Source organism: Panthera tigris, chromosome D3 (assembly GCF_018350195.1).
Source record: "Panthera tigris isolate Pti1 chromosome D3, P.tigris_Pti1_mat1.1, whole genome shotgun sequence".
Classification (NCBI taxonomy): Eukaryota; Metazoa; Chordata; class Mammalia; order Carnivora; family Felidae; genus Panthera; species Panthera tigris.
Window position 1 is genome coordinate 13611763 of NC_056671.1, and position 17645 is coordinate 13629407.

Genomic DNA, 17645 nt, shown 5'->3' on the forward strand with positions numbered 1-17645 from the left:
GAATTTTAGGTCTTTTTCTCTGCCCATTCCCTCTCCCCCTTGTCTTTTCTTTTCCTTGTCTTTTTTTTTCTTTTCTCTTTTTTTGGCTGGTTATCTGCCTTGTCTGATCCGGTGCCCCGAAGAGAGGTAGCGTGGCTAGAGGCCAGGGTCTGCCGGCGCCCCCCTCCCCCTTCCCCGGGCCCGGCCCCGGGCTGCAGGTGGTGGGCTGCTCGGTGGGGGGGATCGGATCGCGAGGCGGGCGCTCCTGCGTGCCAAGTCCCAGGCCTCGGCCGCACCCGCACTGCTGCAGCAGCTTGCAAAAATAATTATCGTGTCAAATAATATTTTCAACTCCTGACCTTCCCCCCTCTGCTACCCCCTTCCCCTAGAGCAAACAGATTATGTGAGTGTGCTCTATCGAAAGAAAATTTTTTTCTCAAGGCTTCCTAAAATGGCTGATGATTTCTGAGCTCGAGAATTGAACTCCTCAGTGTAGGTCCCATTTTTCTATTTCAAAACAAAACCAAACCAGGCTTGATAAGCGGCCCCGCGTGAGGCACAGCAAAAGAAACCAATCAGTTTGTAGTTCTACTCCCATGTTTGAGTTTGTAGACTGAGCTGTACAAAGGCTCCAGGCTTATCTGATAGGATCTCCCTCCAGGGACTTAGTAGCTACTAACCGCTTTCCAGGAGAGCAAATGCAGAGGGCTCCTGCGGGCGTCCAAATGGAAGGGTTTCGGATTGTAGCTTATGCTTCAGAGTTTGTTCACAGCGTGAGCATTTAGGTAGGTGTTCAGCTACAGCTCGGCTCACAGGACAGCATGGTAGTGTTCCAGAGAAGAGACGGCTCCCTTCTGCCTAACTTAGTCTAGTCGGTTGCAGGGCAGTTAAAGCCAGGTTTTCCTGACCCTTGTTGGCTGAACAGGATCCTTGTCCAGTTAGGAGACCTACAGACTTCAGACTCTGTAAAGCTGAATTTTTCCCCTGGAGCAAGGCTGTCTGAGGGGCTAAAGGCCCTGTGTAAAATGGCTCTCTGGTCGTTTCCTTCCTTCCTTCCTGGTCGTTTCCTCCCTCCCTCCCTCCCTCCCTTCCTTCCTTCCCCTTTCTTTCTTTCTTTAAAATTTTTTTTAATGTTTGTTTATTTTTGAAAGAGCACAAGCAGGGGAGAGGCAGAGAGAGGGAGGGAGGGAGGGAGCGAGACACAGAATCCGAAGCAGTCTCCAGGCTCAGCACGGAGCCCAACGTGGGGCTCAAACGCACGAACCGCGAGATCATGACCTGAGCCAAAGTCGGACGCCCAACCGACTGAGCCGCCCAGGCACCCCTCTCTGGTCATTGTCAAGTGCTGATTTGACCATGTTAAGCCTGTTTTATTAGGAAACGAATGTTATGTTTTTTGTTTGTTTCTTAATCCCCTGTCTCTGTGGGGTGAAAGGAACAGACTAGTGGTTTGGCGTTCAGGAGGCGGTGTGCAAGGTGGCATTTCATCAGGGCAGTCCTACAACTGCATGCCAGCTGTTTGACCACTCTGCTGGTGACCATGATATAGGAGGTCATTCTCTGTGAAGCAGAAAAGCAGTGTAAGCACAAAGAACTTGAAACACGGGTGTTAAAAAATTATGTCTGGAAAAAGAAAAGAATAAAGAATGTAGGCTTTCAGATCGGTAGAGGGAAGTCGTGCGTGCGTGTGTTTCCCCAAAGGCTTAATGAGCTATGAGTAGGATCTCACTAGAAATGCACACCCAGGCTCATACAGCTTATGTTTCATTTCAACAGAGGCAGAAAGGGGTCAAATACTATGAAGAGAACTATATGTAGTTCTGGCTGCCACTATAATGGTCAATGCACTTGTAAAAGCCTGGAACCTCCTTTTTTATATTTAAACTTAATCCTACTGCACTCTCTTCATACTCTATCAACAACCTAAGAGTGTAGTGGACTGTAAAGATACATGAAACTGTCCCAGGTTAGGACAAAAATAATTTTTCATTAACATGAGGAAATCAGCAAACATGGGTAGAATTTTGTAAGGAGCTTGGGGGAGGGGTGGGAAGCAGGGGGGACTGATAGGCTGAAATTAAAAAGGAAAAAATAGCAGGGCACCTGGGTGGCTCAGTTGGTTAAGCGTCCAACTTCAGCTCAGGTCATGATCTCTCAGTTTGTGTGTTCGAGCCCCGCATTGGGCTCCATGCTGACAGCCTAGAGCCTGCATCTGATTCTCTATCTCCCTCTCTCTCTGCCTTTCCTGCTCATGCTCTCTCCTTCAGAAATAAGCATTAAACACACACACACACACACACACACACACGGAAAAAGCCCACCTAGCCTGTCACCCTGTCCACAAGAAGCAGGTTAGAGTCTGATGAAGTTGAAGAGAATGATTGCCTGGAAACAGCTCTGGTTGGATCATGCCTCTGCCTCTCCCCTGCTGGGAGAGAAGGGCTATAAAGCAGGGACAGAGCGAGGTGTGGCTCTGCACGAGAGTTTTAACACTGTAGATCAGTGACTTCTTCTGAATGCTCCCTTTGTCCTTTCCTGGTAAAGCAAGAAGAGTGAGGAATAGCGGAGTACCACCGACACTCACGTTCCCCCTGAGTGTCAGTCTAGCGCTCAGCGAGTGCCCAACACAAAGCTTTGTATTTACTCTAAGATGCCCTTCTCTTTTTACGTTTTCACCTCTGTGAAATCAGGACTTGCCGTTTACAAGGGCATCGTAAAATTGGCAGCATCTTTAAATGTTACCCAAAGTAACTGTGCTTCTTACGATCAATGGTATTTCTAATTAAATGAAACTATGTATTTGTTCACTGAAGGCAAAAATGAATTAACGGCCTGGGAATGAGAACATTTATGACAAGCTTGAATAGATTACCAAGAGGAAGACTGCAGGAAATAAGCCACTTTGTTGTTGTTTAACCTGTTTGGCGTTCACCGAGCATTTAAATCTGTGAATTTTTGTCTTCTACAAAATTTAGAAAGTTTTCGGTCATTACTTCTTCAGATATTTTTTTTTTTTAATTTTTTTTTAACGTTTATTTATTTTTGAGACAGAGAGAGACAGAGCATGGGCGGGGGAGGGTCAGAGAGAGAGGGAGACACAGAATCGGAAGCAGGCTCCAGGCTCTGAGCTGTCAGCACAGAGCCCGATGCGGGGCTCGAACTCACGGACCGTGAGATCATGACCCGAGCTGAAGTCGGACGCTTAACCGACCAAGCCACCCAGGCGCCCCCAGATATTTTTTTTCTGCGCTCATCCCCTCCCCTCCTGGGACTCCAGTGATGTCAAAGTCAGACCTTCGGATACTGTCCATCAGCCACTGATGCTATATGTTCATTTTCTTCCCTAAACTTTCTGTTCTTCAGACTGCATAAGTATGCATTTAATTTCAGGTTCATGGCCGCCTTCTTTCCTCTGGCATCCCCATGTTCCTACTGAGCCCCTTCAGTGAATTTTTTATTTCAGATATTTTTAGTTCAAAATTTCCACTTAGATCTCTTTCTCTGTTCAGAACATCATTCTCTCTTACCATTTTTACCTTTACTCCTTGGAATATAGTCACAGTAGCTGCTTTGAAAGTCATTGATGATTCCCCAAGTCTGGGTTGTTTTTTCCCATGAGAGTGGGTCACATTTTCCTGGGTGTGTGTGTGTGTGTGTGTTTGCAGGGGTGGGGTGGGGGGTATGTCAAGTAATTTAGGACTATATCCTGGACATTTGGGGTGTTACGTTGTGTCTGCTTTGGATCCTATTGTATAATCCTCTGGAGAATGTTAAGATTTTTGTTTTCAATAGGCAGCCGTCCTGGTTAAGTTCAGACTGGAAGTTCTGTCTCCTGTGGGTGGATATTCAAGTGTCCGCTCAATTTTCAAAGGTTTTTTTTTATGCGGCTCTCGCTCTGTCTCACACATATGCAACCTAGCTCCCCAGGGGTTAGTCTGAGATGGTAGTGGTCTTTTACTTTTTTAAGTTGAAACATTGGTTGACATATAATGTTATATTAGTTTCACATGTACAACATGGTGATCAGCCGTTTTATCCACCTATCCGTTATCAGCAGAATAAAGGTAGTTACCATCTATTACCATACAATATTTTTATAACATTCTGGACTGTATTCCCTTTGCTGTACTTTTCATCTCTGTGACTTATTTATTGTATAACTGGGATTCTGTGTCCTCTTAGTCTCCTTCACCCTTTTGCTCATCCTCCCAACCTCCCTTTGCTCCGGCAGCCACGAGTTCATTCTCTGTATTTATGAGTCTGTGTCTGTTTTTGGTTTGATCTCTTGTTTTGTTTTTTAGGTTCCATATCTGTGACATCATATGGTATTTGTCTTTTTCTCTTTGACTTATTTCAGGTAGTATAATACCTTCTAGGTCCATGTATGTTGTAGGAGGAGAGACTTCGTTTTTTGTGGCTGAGTAGTGTTCCATTGTATATACACACTACGTCTTTATCCATCCACCAACAGACACTTAAGTTGCTTCCGAATCTTGGCTCTTGTAAATAATGCTGCAGTGAACATGGGGATGCCATGCATCTTTTCAAATTAGTGGTTTTGTTTTCTTTGGGTAAGTAACCAGTGATGGAATTTTGAATATTTTTTTAATGTTTGTATTAATTTTTGAGACAGGGTGAGACAGAGCATTGAGCGGGGGAGGGGCAGAGAGAGAGGGGACAACAGAATCCGAAGCAGGCTCCAGGCTCCGAGCTGTCAGCACAGAGCCCGACGCGGGGCTCGATCTCACAACCATGAGATCGTGACCTGACCCCAAATCAAGAGTCAGGTGTTTAATCGAGTGAGCCACCCAGGCACCCCCTTTGTTATTTCTCTTCGATACTAGCCATTCTAACTGGCATGAGGTCGTATCTCATTGTGGTTTTGATTTGCATTTCCCTGATGATGAGTGGTGTTGAGCATCTTGTCCTGTGTCTGTTGGTCACCTCTGTCCTCAGGAAAAAATGTCTATTCAGCTCCTCTGGAGATGGCAGAGGTTTAAATCTTAGTTGAGATCGCACGGCCTTTGCTCTGCTGATTTGGATCTCACCTGCGCAGCTCAGAGATGAGCCTGGGATTCATGGATGTGTAAGAGGCTTTCCTTTAGCGCCCTCCTCTCTTCAACCCTGCACTCTCCAGCCTTTTAGGTGCTCCTTTCCCTTGGGCCTCTCACCGGAAGAGGGGGTTTCTCTCAGAGTTTTACCTGCCTGCTTTGCTACCACCGTGCAACCCTGTGACTAGAGTCTGCCTTTGGGGCAAAGCACCAGAGAAAAGAGGGAGAAATCCCCACAAAGCACTTCCCCCCCGACAACACACACATTGTTTAGACTGCAGGGGCCCCTTTCCGTGGTTCTTCAGAAAGGTGGTGGGATTTTTTTGGAGCTTTAGCTCCTGTTGCACGTACCGCTCTGCTCTCGGAGCTCATGCCTGGGGCATGGCTATGAGCAAGAGGACCCCCACGTGACCACGGCCTCCATAGCCCAGCGTCTCGGGTTGACTCTCCAGAGGCTTCAGGTATTTGGTTTTTGTGTTGCATCCAGAGGTTTTGGTTGTAGTTCAGCAGGAGACAGGTGGTAACGGGCTTTAGTTCCTCTTGGCCAGAACCAGAACTCCCATCTTCTCTTCAGTGATTTCAATAAAATAGTTGGCAGTCAAGGGCTGTGTTGAATGAGGCCCCTTCCCGTTCTGTCTGTTGTTCTCAGTCTTCTCATCGGTGACCTGCTCATTCCCCGCCATGAAACCGGGGATCTGGAACAGAGCAGCTCATCCGTGCTCTGCAGGGAGGATCTAAATCGGATGTGGTGGTGAGGGCCCAGGTCAGGTTGGTAGTGGGTTGTCAAGGCAACAGCACTGCACCAACAATTCCCACTGCTTTTTTCTCCCTGTAATCTCAAGATTATTTAAATTTTTAGCAGCTTTATTGAGATAAAATTCACATGCCTACAACTCACCAGTTTAAACTGTACAATTGAGTGTAACATCCACAAGGTCGTGCGACCATCACCATCATCCCCATCTGTTTGGGACATTTCCTATAAGTGGAATCCTATAAAATGTGACCCGTCGTGACTGGCTTCTTCCACTTGGCATAGTTATTTCCGAGATAAACGTGTGTTGTAGCATGAATCACTACTTTATTCCTTTTTATGGACAGACAGTATTCATTGTGTGAGTATGCCACATTATTCGTTCATCAGTTAATGAACATCTGGGTTATTTCCACTTTCTATTATGAATACTGCTGTCGTCATTCAGGTACAAATTTTTGTGTAGACGTATGTTTTCAGTTTTCTTGGATATATACTTAGGAGTGGAGTTCCTGGCTTATATGGTAACTCAACGTTTACCCATCTCGGGAACTTAGACGCTTTTTTTGAAAGTGCGCCGTTTCACATCCCCACTGGCAGTGGGTGATGGTTCTGATTTCTCCACCGCCTGGCCCGTACTTACTCTGGTCTCTAATTACAGCGTAACGGGTATGAGGGGTAGCTCATTGTGATTTTGATTTTCATTCTCCCGGTGGCTGATGATGTTGAACACCCTTTCATTTGCTTTTTGGCCTCATCGGATAAATGTCCATTCAGATCCTTGGCCCATTTTTTAGCTGGGTTGTCTTTTTATTTATTGAGTTGTAAGAGTCTTTCATAGATTACAGATACCAATCCTTTATTAGATAGGATTTGTAAGTATTTGCTCCTAATGTGTGGGTTGTCCCTTCACTCTCTCAGTGGCATCCTTCGAAACACAATCGTTTTTAATTTGAGTGAAGTTCAGTGTATCTGTTTTCTTCTGTCACCAGTGCTGTTGGTGTCCTATTGAAAAAGCCATTTCCTAGCCCAGGATCACCACGATTTACTCTTCTGTTTTCTCTAAAGAGGTTTTCTAGTTTGGGCTGCTACAGTAAGGTCTCCAATGCATTTGGAGTTGATTTTTGTATGTTGTGAGATAGGAGTCTGGCCTCATTCTCTCACATGTGGATGCCCTGGTGTCCCAGCACCATCTGTTGAAAAGACTGTTCTTTCCCCCATTGAACTGTCTCAGTACCATTGTTGAAAATCAACTGACCATGAAATAGGTTATTCCGAGTGTACTCATCTGATTAAAATTTAAAATCTACAAGGACATTAACGTAAGCTAAATATTTCCATGTTTCCGGTTTGGGATCTTGTGCCGTATTATTTGGGCGTCCCTTATATCACCATTACTGCTCACAGAGCTCTTCAGGGCCATCCAGTGCCGGCCCGGCTGAGGAACGAGGGCCAGAAGGGTTGAGTGACCATTCCACGGGTCCTGCTGCTCTTCGTGGACACCGTAAGGAGGGCTCTAAACCCCAGAGACATGCAGCTTTTAACACAGAGCTCTGAGCCGACCCTGGAGTTGGATCATTAAACTGGCTAGTCCATCATCAGTGGTATATAGACAGAGCTGTTGATTTTGGCAGATAAGGTTGTACGTAAGGTCCTCTCTAATAGCCCAAGTTCAGTGAGACAAAACAGAATCCTGTGATTTCTTTAAAAAAAAAAAATTATATATATATAATATATATATACATATGTATATATATATTATGTATGTATATATATATATATATATATATATATTATATATATATATATAAATAAAACACACACACACACACTTCCATTTTAAAGGTTTCTTATTTGTCCCGTCTATTTTCTGGATAGAAATCCAGCTTTAGGTCAGGTCCTTCTAAATGAAACTGCTGAGCCAGAGTCTGAATAGGCTTCATCTCTGCCATCAGATACGGCTTGCCTTATTATCATACAGGACTATTTAATCCAAACCAATGGGAAGCGAGCCCCCCCGCCCCAGCCAGAGAGTCTCGGAGCTTACTTCTGGCCCTGACAAATAGGAAGTTGTGGTGCCCTGCTCCCTGCTGTCAGCGAGCGAGCGAGCGAGCGGGGAGGGGGGCGTAAATGTTGTGTTTGCTCCATCTGTAAGTGTTAGAATAAGTTATTCAGAGCTCTTAGCACAGGACCAACCAGAGTGGGCCTCCCTCCCCGTTCCAGCACGTTTTCCTGCCCATCAGATGGATGCTCCTCTGCTGGAGTCTTTGGAAGGTTCTGGTGTCTTTTATTTTAATTGGCGGGCGAGAGCCGACTCCTACGGCGTGATTTTCATTAGAGAGGGGCTGGAGCGAGGGAGCGTTGGAACAGCCCTCCAAACCCAACCATGAATATTAAACATAACACAATTACAGCTTTCGGACCAATTATTTTTCTTTTCAACGGGCAAAGTTGATGAAATACTCGCAGGATAGGAATTCACAATATCTACCGTTGGCTTCTTTTTGTCCCTGGCGTCGGTGGTCTTAGCGTCATGTTGTGCCCGTTTGTGGTGCTACCTGTGTCCCAGCATCAAGTCTTTGGTTGGAGCGCTGAATTTGCCAAGGCAGGCGGTTCAGGGCGGGGTGGCTTCGTCAGGCGTTCGAGGCAGACCCCGCTCTCCCCGTGGGAACGTGAATGGCTCGCGCGGACTCTGCCATTTCTGTCTGTCGACAAGAATGCAGAGGATGCCTCTCCCGGGAGATGTCCTATACCTGCTCTTCCTTTTTTGCTGGGGGGGGGGGGGGGGGGCGGGAGTGGTTCAAGTCGTCTTGGCCGTTCTTATTTTCCTTAGTGATGTAAAATACGCAAATGCTGCATCTTGTGGTGTATTTGTTTATTTTGTTTGGAGCCATCCATGCTGGTATCTAAATACAATAGGAAAACAGATGGCAAACTTTGAACTTCTGGACCGAATTTGTGTTTGCCTTTGTCTTCCTAACAGCCAAACTGTAAATTATGGAGAATAAATATTCAACAGAGGAGCTCTTTATGAAAATCACCACGGTGAAATGGACCCCTATTAAGCAGATATCCGCTGACAAGTACTGGGGCTAGAATCTTCCCCTTCACGTTGCGGTTGGTAAGCGGTGCAGCTGTCGCCTGCTGCCAGCCTGCCTTTTCCAGGGGGTCCACCTTTTCTCACAGATGCCTCAAGTGGCTCTAAATGCTGATGGAGGGAGACCTTGGTCTCCCAAGTCTGCTCCACGCTGTCTGCAGCTCGGGTCCAGACCCCGCGCCGGGGAGGGGGGCCCGCGGGGCGCGCCATAGTCAGAGAGTGTGAGGTGGTTCCAGGCCCTCGCCCGTGTGCCAGGAGTACGGATTTCTGAACTCCAGGTTTATGTACGGGAGCGCGTGTGAGACACGGCACGGTTTGAACAGGAACAGCGTGCCTGTGCGGCCACCGCCCAGCCTACCCAGTGCCCCCGTCGTGAACGAGTCTGCTTCGCAAACAGCATGACAGTGCCCGAGACTAGAGGGAGCGGGCACCTTTAACCCCGTGAATGCTAGAAACCTGCCCGCCACTCGCTATTCGAATATTGCCTCTTTGCAGTATGCTTCGTTTTCTCCGTCTGGAACTTCTTTTGGACACAGGCCGAACTGTCCCCTTCCATCATTTGTGTCTCCTAATCCGTTGGTCACATTTTTTATTCACGTGCACTCCATTCTAGGTCATCTTTCAGATTTATCGTCTAGTCCACACAGTCTTCCAGCCTACCTAATGAATTTAATTTCAGGGGCTGTGTTTTCATTTACCGCAATTTTATATAAGAATTGTTTTTAAGTTTACTTATTTCGAGGGGCGCTTGGGTGGCTCAGTCTGTGAGGCATCCGACTTAGGCTCACGAGTCCGAGCCCTGCGTCAGTCTCTGTGCTGACAGCCTGGAGCCTGCTTCAGATTCTGTGTCGCCCTCTCTCGGCCCCTCCCCCACTCATGCCCTGTCTCTCTCAAAAATAAACATTAAAAAAAATTTGAGAGAGTGAGAGCAGAGAGAGAAGAAAAGACAAAGACTCCCAAGCCGGCTCTGTGCTTTCAGCCCAGGGGTTTGAGCCCCACGAACCATGAGGTCATGACCTGAGCCGAACCCAAGAGTCGGATGCTTACCTGAGCCACCCAGGCACCTCTCATTTATAGAACTGTGACTTTTTTTTTTGTAAAGCAGGAATCTATTCCCACCCCCTTTGGGTGGGCCCAAGTCTTACCTTCTTGCGGCTGTGTTTTGGGAAGCTCCAACCCTACCCGTAGTTCCTGAGGTTGGCACCTGGCAACAGACTCACCCCACCCCACATGCATGCCGGCAACTGAGACACCGAGCAGTGCATTTTCAGGGGTGTAATTTATCCGGCAGTATTAAGTGACTTTCAGTGGGAGGGTCAGGAAATTGTCTGAAACAGAAACCCCATCTTCTAAAAACCGTGCTAATGGCCTTGTGTGGCCACGTGTATTTGTATACGTATATTAGGTACAGCCTAGATAAAATTCCTAGCAGCAAAACTGCTGGGTCAGAAGTGAAGTGTATTGTTGCTGGATATTGCCAGAACACTCCCCGAAGAGGGGTCTGTGCTCACATCGGGCGTGTGTAAGTGCGTGTCTGTCCAGGTCTCTCCAGCGTGGAGGGTCTCACGGGGTGGATTACCGAACTTGATCTCTGCTGGGCAGACAGGTAACCGGTGGTATCGAACTGTAGTTCTAGTTCTTAATTTCTCTCATTACCAGTGAACACACCTCACACATGTTTAAAAGCCATGAGTAATTTCCTGTTTTTTCTTAGCTTTTATTTTAATTTTGGGTTGCCCCTCTTTACTTTCAATTTGAAGGAATTTTTTTTTTTTTTTACAAGAAACTAGCCATTCCTCTCTGATTTTTCCCCCCTCTGTGGGAAAAATTTCAATACTTTTGTCAGTATTTTTGACTTCTGGGTTTATTTGTTTAGAAGGGCCTTCCCTATTCTGAATATTCTTGGCCGTTAATTATGTTGAACTCTTTGAGCCACCTGTAATTTATTTTGATGCAGTGTATATGGTAGAGATCCAAGTTGAGAGAGTTAATTGCTCTTTTAAGTGGGATCTTTGATTACATTTTTAAAACCAGTGGTTGGTTTTAAGACAGCTATTGATTTTGACGTATTAATTTCATTTGATTCTGAGTTATTACTGAATTATCTTTGGCTGTCATCTCTAATTTGTCCCCTTCTCATTTTGTCTTTTATCTAATTGTGTCTGTTTTTTTTTTAATGTTTATTTTTGAGAGGGTGCAAGCAGGGGAGGGAGACGGAGGGTCCCAGCGGGCTCCGCGCTTGATGGCAGAGAGCCTGACGCGGGGCTCAAACTCACGAACCTCGGGATCGTGACCTGAGCCACCCAGGTGCCCCTAATTGTGTCTGTTTTTAAACAATGTGAAGTATTGGTAAAAACGGATCGTCGTTTTTGAAAGCCTTCACTAGAAGTAAGTGTTCTGTCTCCTCGAATTGCTTTTCAGCGCTCGTGGAAACGACTGTGTGGCTTTCTCCATTCGTTGTAGTCACGTGGTGAACTGCAGTAGACTCCTCGACGGGTTCTGCTTGTGGGTAGCACATGGCTCTGGACCCTGCTGTACTGTCTTCAGGTCTGGCATTGACCCAGACCCAGTGCCGCCTCTCACACTGGGCCGATCGGCAGGGTCTGGGTGATGACAGGATGCCGGCCTCACATCAACATCGGGGAAGCGGTTTGCTCCTTCTTGTGCTGGGGAGCCTCGTGCGCGGCCCCAGGGGGCCTTCCCTCCAGGGTGTGCCTGTGTCGCTCGCTTGTTCCAGGGACCATTGGCTCCCGTGAGAGCTTTCCCCGTCTGCTCGTTGTTACTTTTTCTATCCTCGGGGGTCAGTTTGGGTAATTCCCAGGAGATTGGAGAAAATCGGCTCAAACCTGAGTACATAGTGACTAAAGAAACCATTATTAAAAAAAAAAAAATCTCCAAAAAAAATTAGGTCCATGTAGGTTTTTCCTGTCCAGGCAAGTTTTATCAGACACTTACTAAACTGTCTCCATCATTATCAAGCTTTTCATGCTGCAGTCCACCTCTCATTCGTAGCACATACTGAGTTGTATGTACTTGGTGATCCATTTGGAGCCCTTCTTGCTCCTTGGTGGGTTCTTCCCACATGCAGTCTGTGACTTCGCAAAGCCATCTTCTCGAGCCACGCTGGAGTGTTTTATGCATCCCTCTGTGGCCTGTGTGCTCCCCTCACAGTCCTTCCAGTATTTTGCCACCTCCCTTTCTTTTCGAGAGATCCACAGGTAGAAGATTTGGGGTCCTTTTCTGTTAAAAAAAGAAAATCTTAATTACACCTTCAAACTCGGTAGGTCCACGAGGTATAGAATTTTTGGTTCAAACTAATGTTCCTCAGAACTCTGCATACCATTGATCTGGTGCACATGCTCACAACTGGGAGTTGAGGACCCAGCGGGTTTCAGATCCTCTCTCTGCACCACTTGTCTAGACCCCACTTACCATGCTAGCATTAGCTGGGTCTGGCCTCCTGCTAAGCACTGGGTCTTTTACTTTTTGACTTGCAGCAGTGAGGCTGTTAAGTTCACCTGTACTGAAATTTTGCCCCTTTTAATTTTTGCTCTGTGGCTTTTATTTCAGGAACCGTGTTTTGCCAGATAAGGGATCTGTCTCGTTTATCCATGTGTGGAAATGCAGCATATACTTAAACAGTCATTTTTTTAGCATTTTTTAAAATTTATTTTTGAGAGAGAGGCGGAACACTAGCAGGGTAAGAGCACAGAGAGAGGGAGACACAGAATCCGAAGCAGGCTCCAGGCCTGAGCTGTCAGCATAGAGCCCAACACCAGGCTCGAACCCGGGAACCGTGAGATCATGACCTGAGCCAAAATCAAGAGTCGGACGCTTAACCGACTGAGCCACCCAGGCACCCCAAGCAGAGTCATTTTGAAAGAGGTTCCTAAATTCACATTATTACAAGGCAAGTAACTATTGTGGGACTTCAGATGAGTGGCAGCCAAGTGTCCACATAGTCTTATCGTGACTTTATTATGCTTCGTCAACTACAGACACACTGCTTTCCAAATTTCGACACGAGGGTGATAAAATTTAAAAGTCAAGTTAAATTCAACCCCAGAAAAGTGTCATTTTCCCAACCGGGTAAGGGTTTGGGTTGCAGACGAATGTGGCCGGTTTACCTCCTGCCCTTAACAGAATTTGGTGGTAGCAGCAAAACCCCTGGGCTGGGCGGTACACTTACCACTGGGTCAGCCTCCTCAGTCCAGTGTGGTCAGAGTTGAGCTTCCCTGTGTGTGGACTCCTGCTCAGGGCAGCTGTCTTCCCTGTTGAGCAGAGAAAGCATGTGTGATGGGTCCGCTGATATAGTTGTCTTGAGTCTATCTTGTTCCAGGGCTTTTAAATCATTCTGATTAGACAGTTGTGGGTACTGTAAACTCGTTCATTTCTGTCGCACCCTAGCATCCTATGACCACGTACTAATAAGGAGGTAAAAGTTCTATATCAGTATGAAGATATTGGCACACAACGGTTGTTTTGTTTAATGTTCTGGCACAAGATTGTTGGGCATCGACCAGCACAACCAAGGATGAACCTGTCATTTCGGGCCTTAACGCGAATCCCATTTCCCTTCTCTGTGCTTCTCTCGGGCCTTCCAGGGTGAGGATCCACGACTTCCGCACTGACAAAATCGCCCTGTCGCTCTCTGCCCACCAGCTGGGCGTCTCTGCAGTGCAGATGGACGACTGGAAAATCGTCAGTGGAGGCGAAGAAGGCCTGGTCTCCGTGTGGGATTATCGGATGAACCAGAAGCTGTGGGAGGTGCATTCCAGGTAACTGAACGGAACAGGAGCCGTAGGGGTAGCAGGCCGCCTCTGAGCCAGTTCCTTGTGTCACCACACCGTCCTCAGCGTAACCGAGGAGCTGGCTGCGGTAAGTTCCTCTCTCCATTTCTCAGGCGAGGAACCTGAGACCCAGAGACGGCGCTGGTCACTGGAGAGGTAGTTCTACTCACGCCGTTAAAGCTGCCGTGACTTACACCCAGCCAGGGTAGGCAAGGCCTGCTGGGAGTCCCAACATGCGGGACCTTGATTGTCCATTTCTTGGACTTGCTTTCCACTGTTTAGAAGGGCCCTAGGACTGAAAGTAGTCAGGCTTCAGCTAAGGAGGGAGCAGTGTGTCCTTTCATCATCCCAAGTGTAGGTGGGGGGCCTCACGGATGTAGGCAGATAACGTTAAGGATGCCTAACAGGTAGAGGCAGCCGTGCCTGGAGCTGACTTGAGGCCGTCCCCCTCTTGCCCGGGGAAGGGGCTCTCCCTCCCCCCTTACCCTGCCACAGCCACCTGGCCCTACATGCCACCAGTTGGGGGCAGGGAAAGAGGAGAGCCTTCTTCCCAGCACCACTGTGAAGGCACATTCTGCGACGTGGACTGGGAGAAGAAGAGGAAGAAACACAGAGACGCTGAGCCCACAAATAGAAATTTCAAGTCCTAGTAAGAGAAGGCAGTACAGTCCAGGCCCGGTACCAGCGGTGGCAAGGCTAAAACAGGAACTGGCTGCTTCTTAGAAGACAGGGGTGGCTAGTGCCTGCTCCCTCCGGCAGCTTCGTCTGGCTCTGTCCAGCCCTGTCTTACTCAGCAAACAGGTGCAAAAGCCCTTTTCCTGCTTTCTGTGATGATACGAAGAGTTGCCACCAGGTGGTGCCGAAAGGCAACTAAACGTCCTCCATGGTGGCACCTTAGAAGGAGGAAGCCCTTTTATTGCTGGGACGAGCCGGGTCAGCCTCTCCTACTAGCCCAGCTCACCGCAGCTGGGGCCCTGGGGGGCTGCCACCCTCCCGTCCCGCTTCCCAGCAGCAGCGCCGCCTGTTCACTAGGGCTGGACTCCAGCAAAATCTCGTTTTCTCTCCCGGAAGAGCTGTGTTCCCTTTGACGTATCATTCAAGCGAAGCCACAGTCAGGGAGGTCTTCCCCAGCCGTGTCCTGTCCCGGCACTTGCCTCCGTAACTCACTTGTAACTGTACAAGCAGTCCTCGCCGCCGGTTAGTGGCTTGGGCCACCTGGCAAGGTCCCCATGTCCACCAGTGAAGGGCTGGGCCCCACTCTTCAGTGTCCTACCTGGAGCTCGTGTGCTCACCAGGTCCTCGCCTGCCTTGCGTGCAGCCGGTCTGGGTCCTCTCGAGCCTCTGGTCCGGCCCCGCGGTACAGCAGAGCCTCTCCCTCCACACTCAGCCTGCTCTCCCTTGGCCCCACCTCGCCGGGCCCCTAGTGAAGTCTCCCAGACATGCTTACTTCTGGTTGGTGCCCCGAATCCTGGACTGGCGGGGCCAGGTTCAGATTCCCCTGGACTTTCGATACCGAGAAGAGAATGCTCTGTTCCGGCCAAGAAGCCAGCCCCTGCTCAGCCTGCACAGAGTTTCCCTCATCTCTGCCTTTCTGCAAGGGCCTGGCTGATGGGCTCAGTGCTGAAGCCTGTGTCCCATCCTTGGGGCTTGTGACATCTTTCATGCTCTAGAAACCTTGGCTTCATTTTGGGGGAATGCACTCTTACATTCTTAGCTAGTTAGGAAACCTCTGATAGCAGGTTCCCGATTGCATTGGACATCCTTTACATCCTGTGGTTCCTGGCTTGGAGCTGGAGCCAAGGCACTGGCTAAAAGTGTTTAGAACGAACAAAAGCCTTTACTCCATCTGTCGGTCTCAAGCTACTGTTGCAAAATTTTGCAGCACAAGAGCACAGAGTCCAACCATCAGCTGTAGCCCTCTCAAACGTAGGAGGAAGGGGCCTTTGGTGGATCAGCCCCACACCCTGCCGAGGGGGAGCCTGGCGAACCTGTCCAGGGCCGGCCAGCCAGAAATGGGGCTGTTCTCCACCACGTGCTGCTAAAATCCTTCACATCCAAACATACCAAGTTGGGTGGCCGGCCAGGAGACGTAGGGGGCACTTGTTAACAGCAGCGCCCAGAGTACAGAACCAAGGCAAGTCTCTGCCCCCGTTGGGGGCCCGGGTTCCTCCCCCGTTCATGAGAAGCTTGGTAGAGGGTTCTAGAGCCCCTGTACTCTGAACTCCCGAACGTAGAGGGGGCCCAGTTTGGGGGGACTTCCCTTTACCAGGCGCTCCCCGTTGTGTTCCAGGCACCCCGTCCGCCACCTGTCCTTCAACAGCCACAGCCTCATCACGGCCAACGTGCCCTACGAGAGGGTGGTGCGCAACACTGACCTGGACTTCACGGCCCACAGGAGGTCAGTGCGCGCGGCTGGTTTTGTCGGGGCTCAGAACGCAGCATCTTGGCTTGACTGTGTTACTAGGACCCCTGGGCCACCCCGTCCCCGCCAGGGTCACCCCGTCCCCCGTCAGGTACGGCCGTCGTTTTCACAGAAGCTGCGCACTTAGGCGGCCGCGCAGCAAAGCGTGCGCGTCGCGATGCTCCCGCCGCGGTTACACTCCTGGTGACGGTGGCAAAGCCCCCTCCTCCTGCTCCATCTGCTGGGGGACCCCGTTCCCAACGAGGGAGAGACCCCCGTGCAGGTGGCTCGGGTGACGGCTGGCCTCCCCTCCGTCAGACGCGGCGGCTCACCTGTCTGTCTCCAGTCCCGGGACCGCGTGTCCGCCACGCTGCCGGCCCGAAGGACGGGAGCCTTCACGGGGACCGTCCCGACGCATGCTGTCTGTGCTTCCTCTAGGCACCGCGGGCTGATCCACGCCTACGAGTTCGCGGTGGACCGGCTGGCCTTGCAGAGCACGCTGCCCGTCTGCCGTTCGTCCGCGGACCCCACGGCCGGCCACGGCTATGCCCTCGCGCTCGCCTTCCCCCAGGACCGGAGTTAGGCGCGAGCCTCCCTGCGGCGCGGGGAGAAGAGCGGGAAGAACCACGCCTGCCGGATTTGGAAACTCCCGGGGGGAAGAACACGACCCCCGGGTGCACTCGTCTGACCCCACACATGCCTCAGCTGCCTTTGCCTTCCTCCGCTGCCTGTTCCTTTTTCTGTAGCTGCCTGTGGAAAGCGGGAGCCTGTCGCGGCTTGTCTCGTCTGTTTTCTGGGTGCTCTGGTCCTCCTCCGGGGCTTTCTCACTCACGCTGCACCTCCCCCGCCCTGGCCCCATCCGGGGCCCTCTGTCCGGATACCGTGTGGACCTCCCCCCACGTCTGTACACTACAGTCCAGGGCCCTGCTCACCTGCTGCCGCCATCGTTCTGGTCTTCAAGCCCTTTCTCCAGGGGGAGGGGAGGTGCCTGAGCTGACACGGCCCCACCTCCCCTGGACCCGAGAGCACATACTCACTCGGGCTGGTCCGTGATGCCACCACCCTGCGTGGAGTTGGGATCACAGGCCTGTTTCCTCCTAGTTCTTAACCATGATTCATAATTATATATTTATACAATTGCATTAAGGACTCTGTGGTCTGCTCTTTTGTCCACAACCTGTGATACAAAGTAGATTGTTTTCTACATGTGTGTTGCATCAACAGCCATCCTCCACGCAGGATGGAAGAGGAAGAGCTGGCAGAGAAACCGCTACCCTAAACCACGGCGCTACAGCAGGGCAACACCGGGCGGGGGGGGGGGGGGGGGGCGAGTACGATAAGCAGCCTCCATTTCCGAGGGACGGGGAGGCCGAGCGGTCACCTTACAAAGGATGGACACTGTGCAGCAGCAACCGCCCGATGTCCCTTCAAAACAGCAAAGCAGAAACTGAGAGGACCACGAAGAGAAAGTCCATCCCCAGAGCGAGCGATCAATAAGGACTCCGAGGATTTACTTGGCCGAATGTACAAGCGCGATCCAATACGCGTATGTAGAGTCTGGGGCCTCTTTAAA

General features: G+C 49.7%; 1 protein-coding gene and 1 long non-coding RNA gene across 2 annotated transcripts in view; one reads left to right on the forward strand and one right to left on the reverse strand.

Moving 5' to 3' along the window:
- The window catches only part of FBXW8 (F-box and WD repeat domain containing 8), a 117811-nt gene extending 100597 nt beyond the window's left edge, over positions 1-17214 (forward strand). The window contains exons 9-11 of the mRNA XM_042961445.1: positions 13486-13659; positions 15962-16069; positions 16511-17214. Coding sequence (XP_042817379.1) covers positions 13486-13659; positions 15962-16069; positions 16511-16655 — 427 coding nt within the window. The 3' untranslated portion in view covers positions 16656-17214. The remainder of the gene's footprint in view (positions 1-13485; positions 13660-15961; positions 16070-16510) is intronic.
- LOC122232343 lies at positions 9924-16633 on the reverse strand. Its single transcript, XR_006209695.1, has 3 exons — positions 16405-16633; positions 13071-13152; positions 9924-12121 (listed from the first exon to the last, which is right to left on the reverse strand). It is a non-coding gene; the product is annotated as an uncharacterized LOC122232343 (long non-coding RNA).
- Positions 17215-17645: the final 431 nt, after the last annotated feature.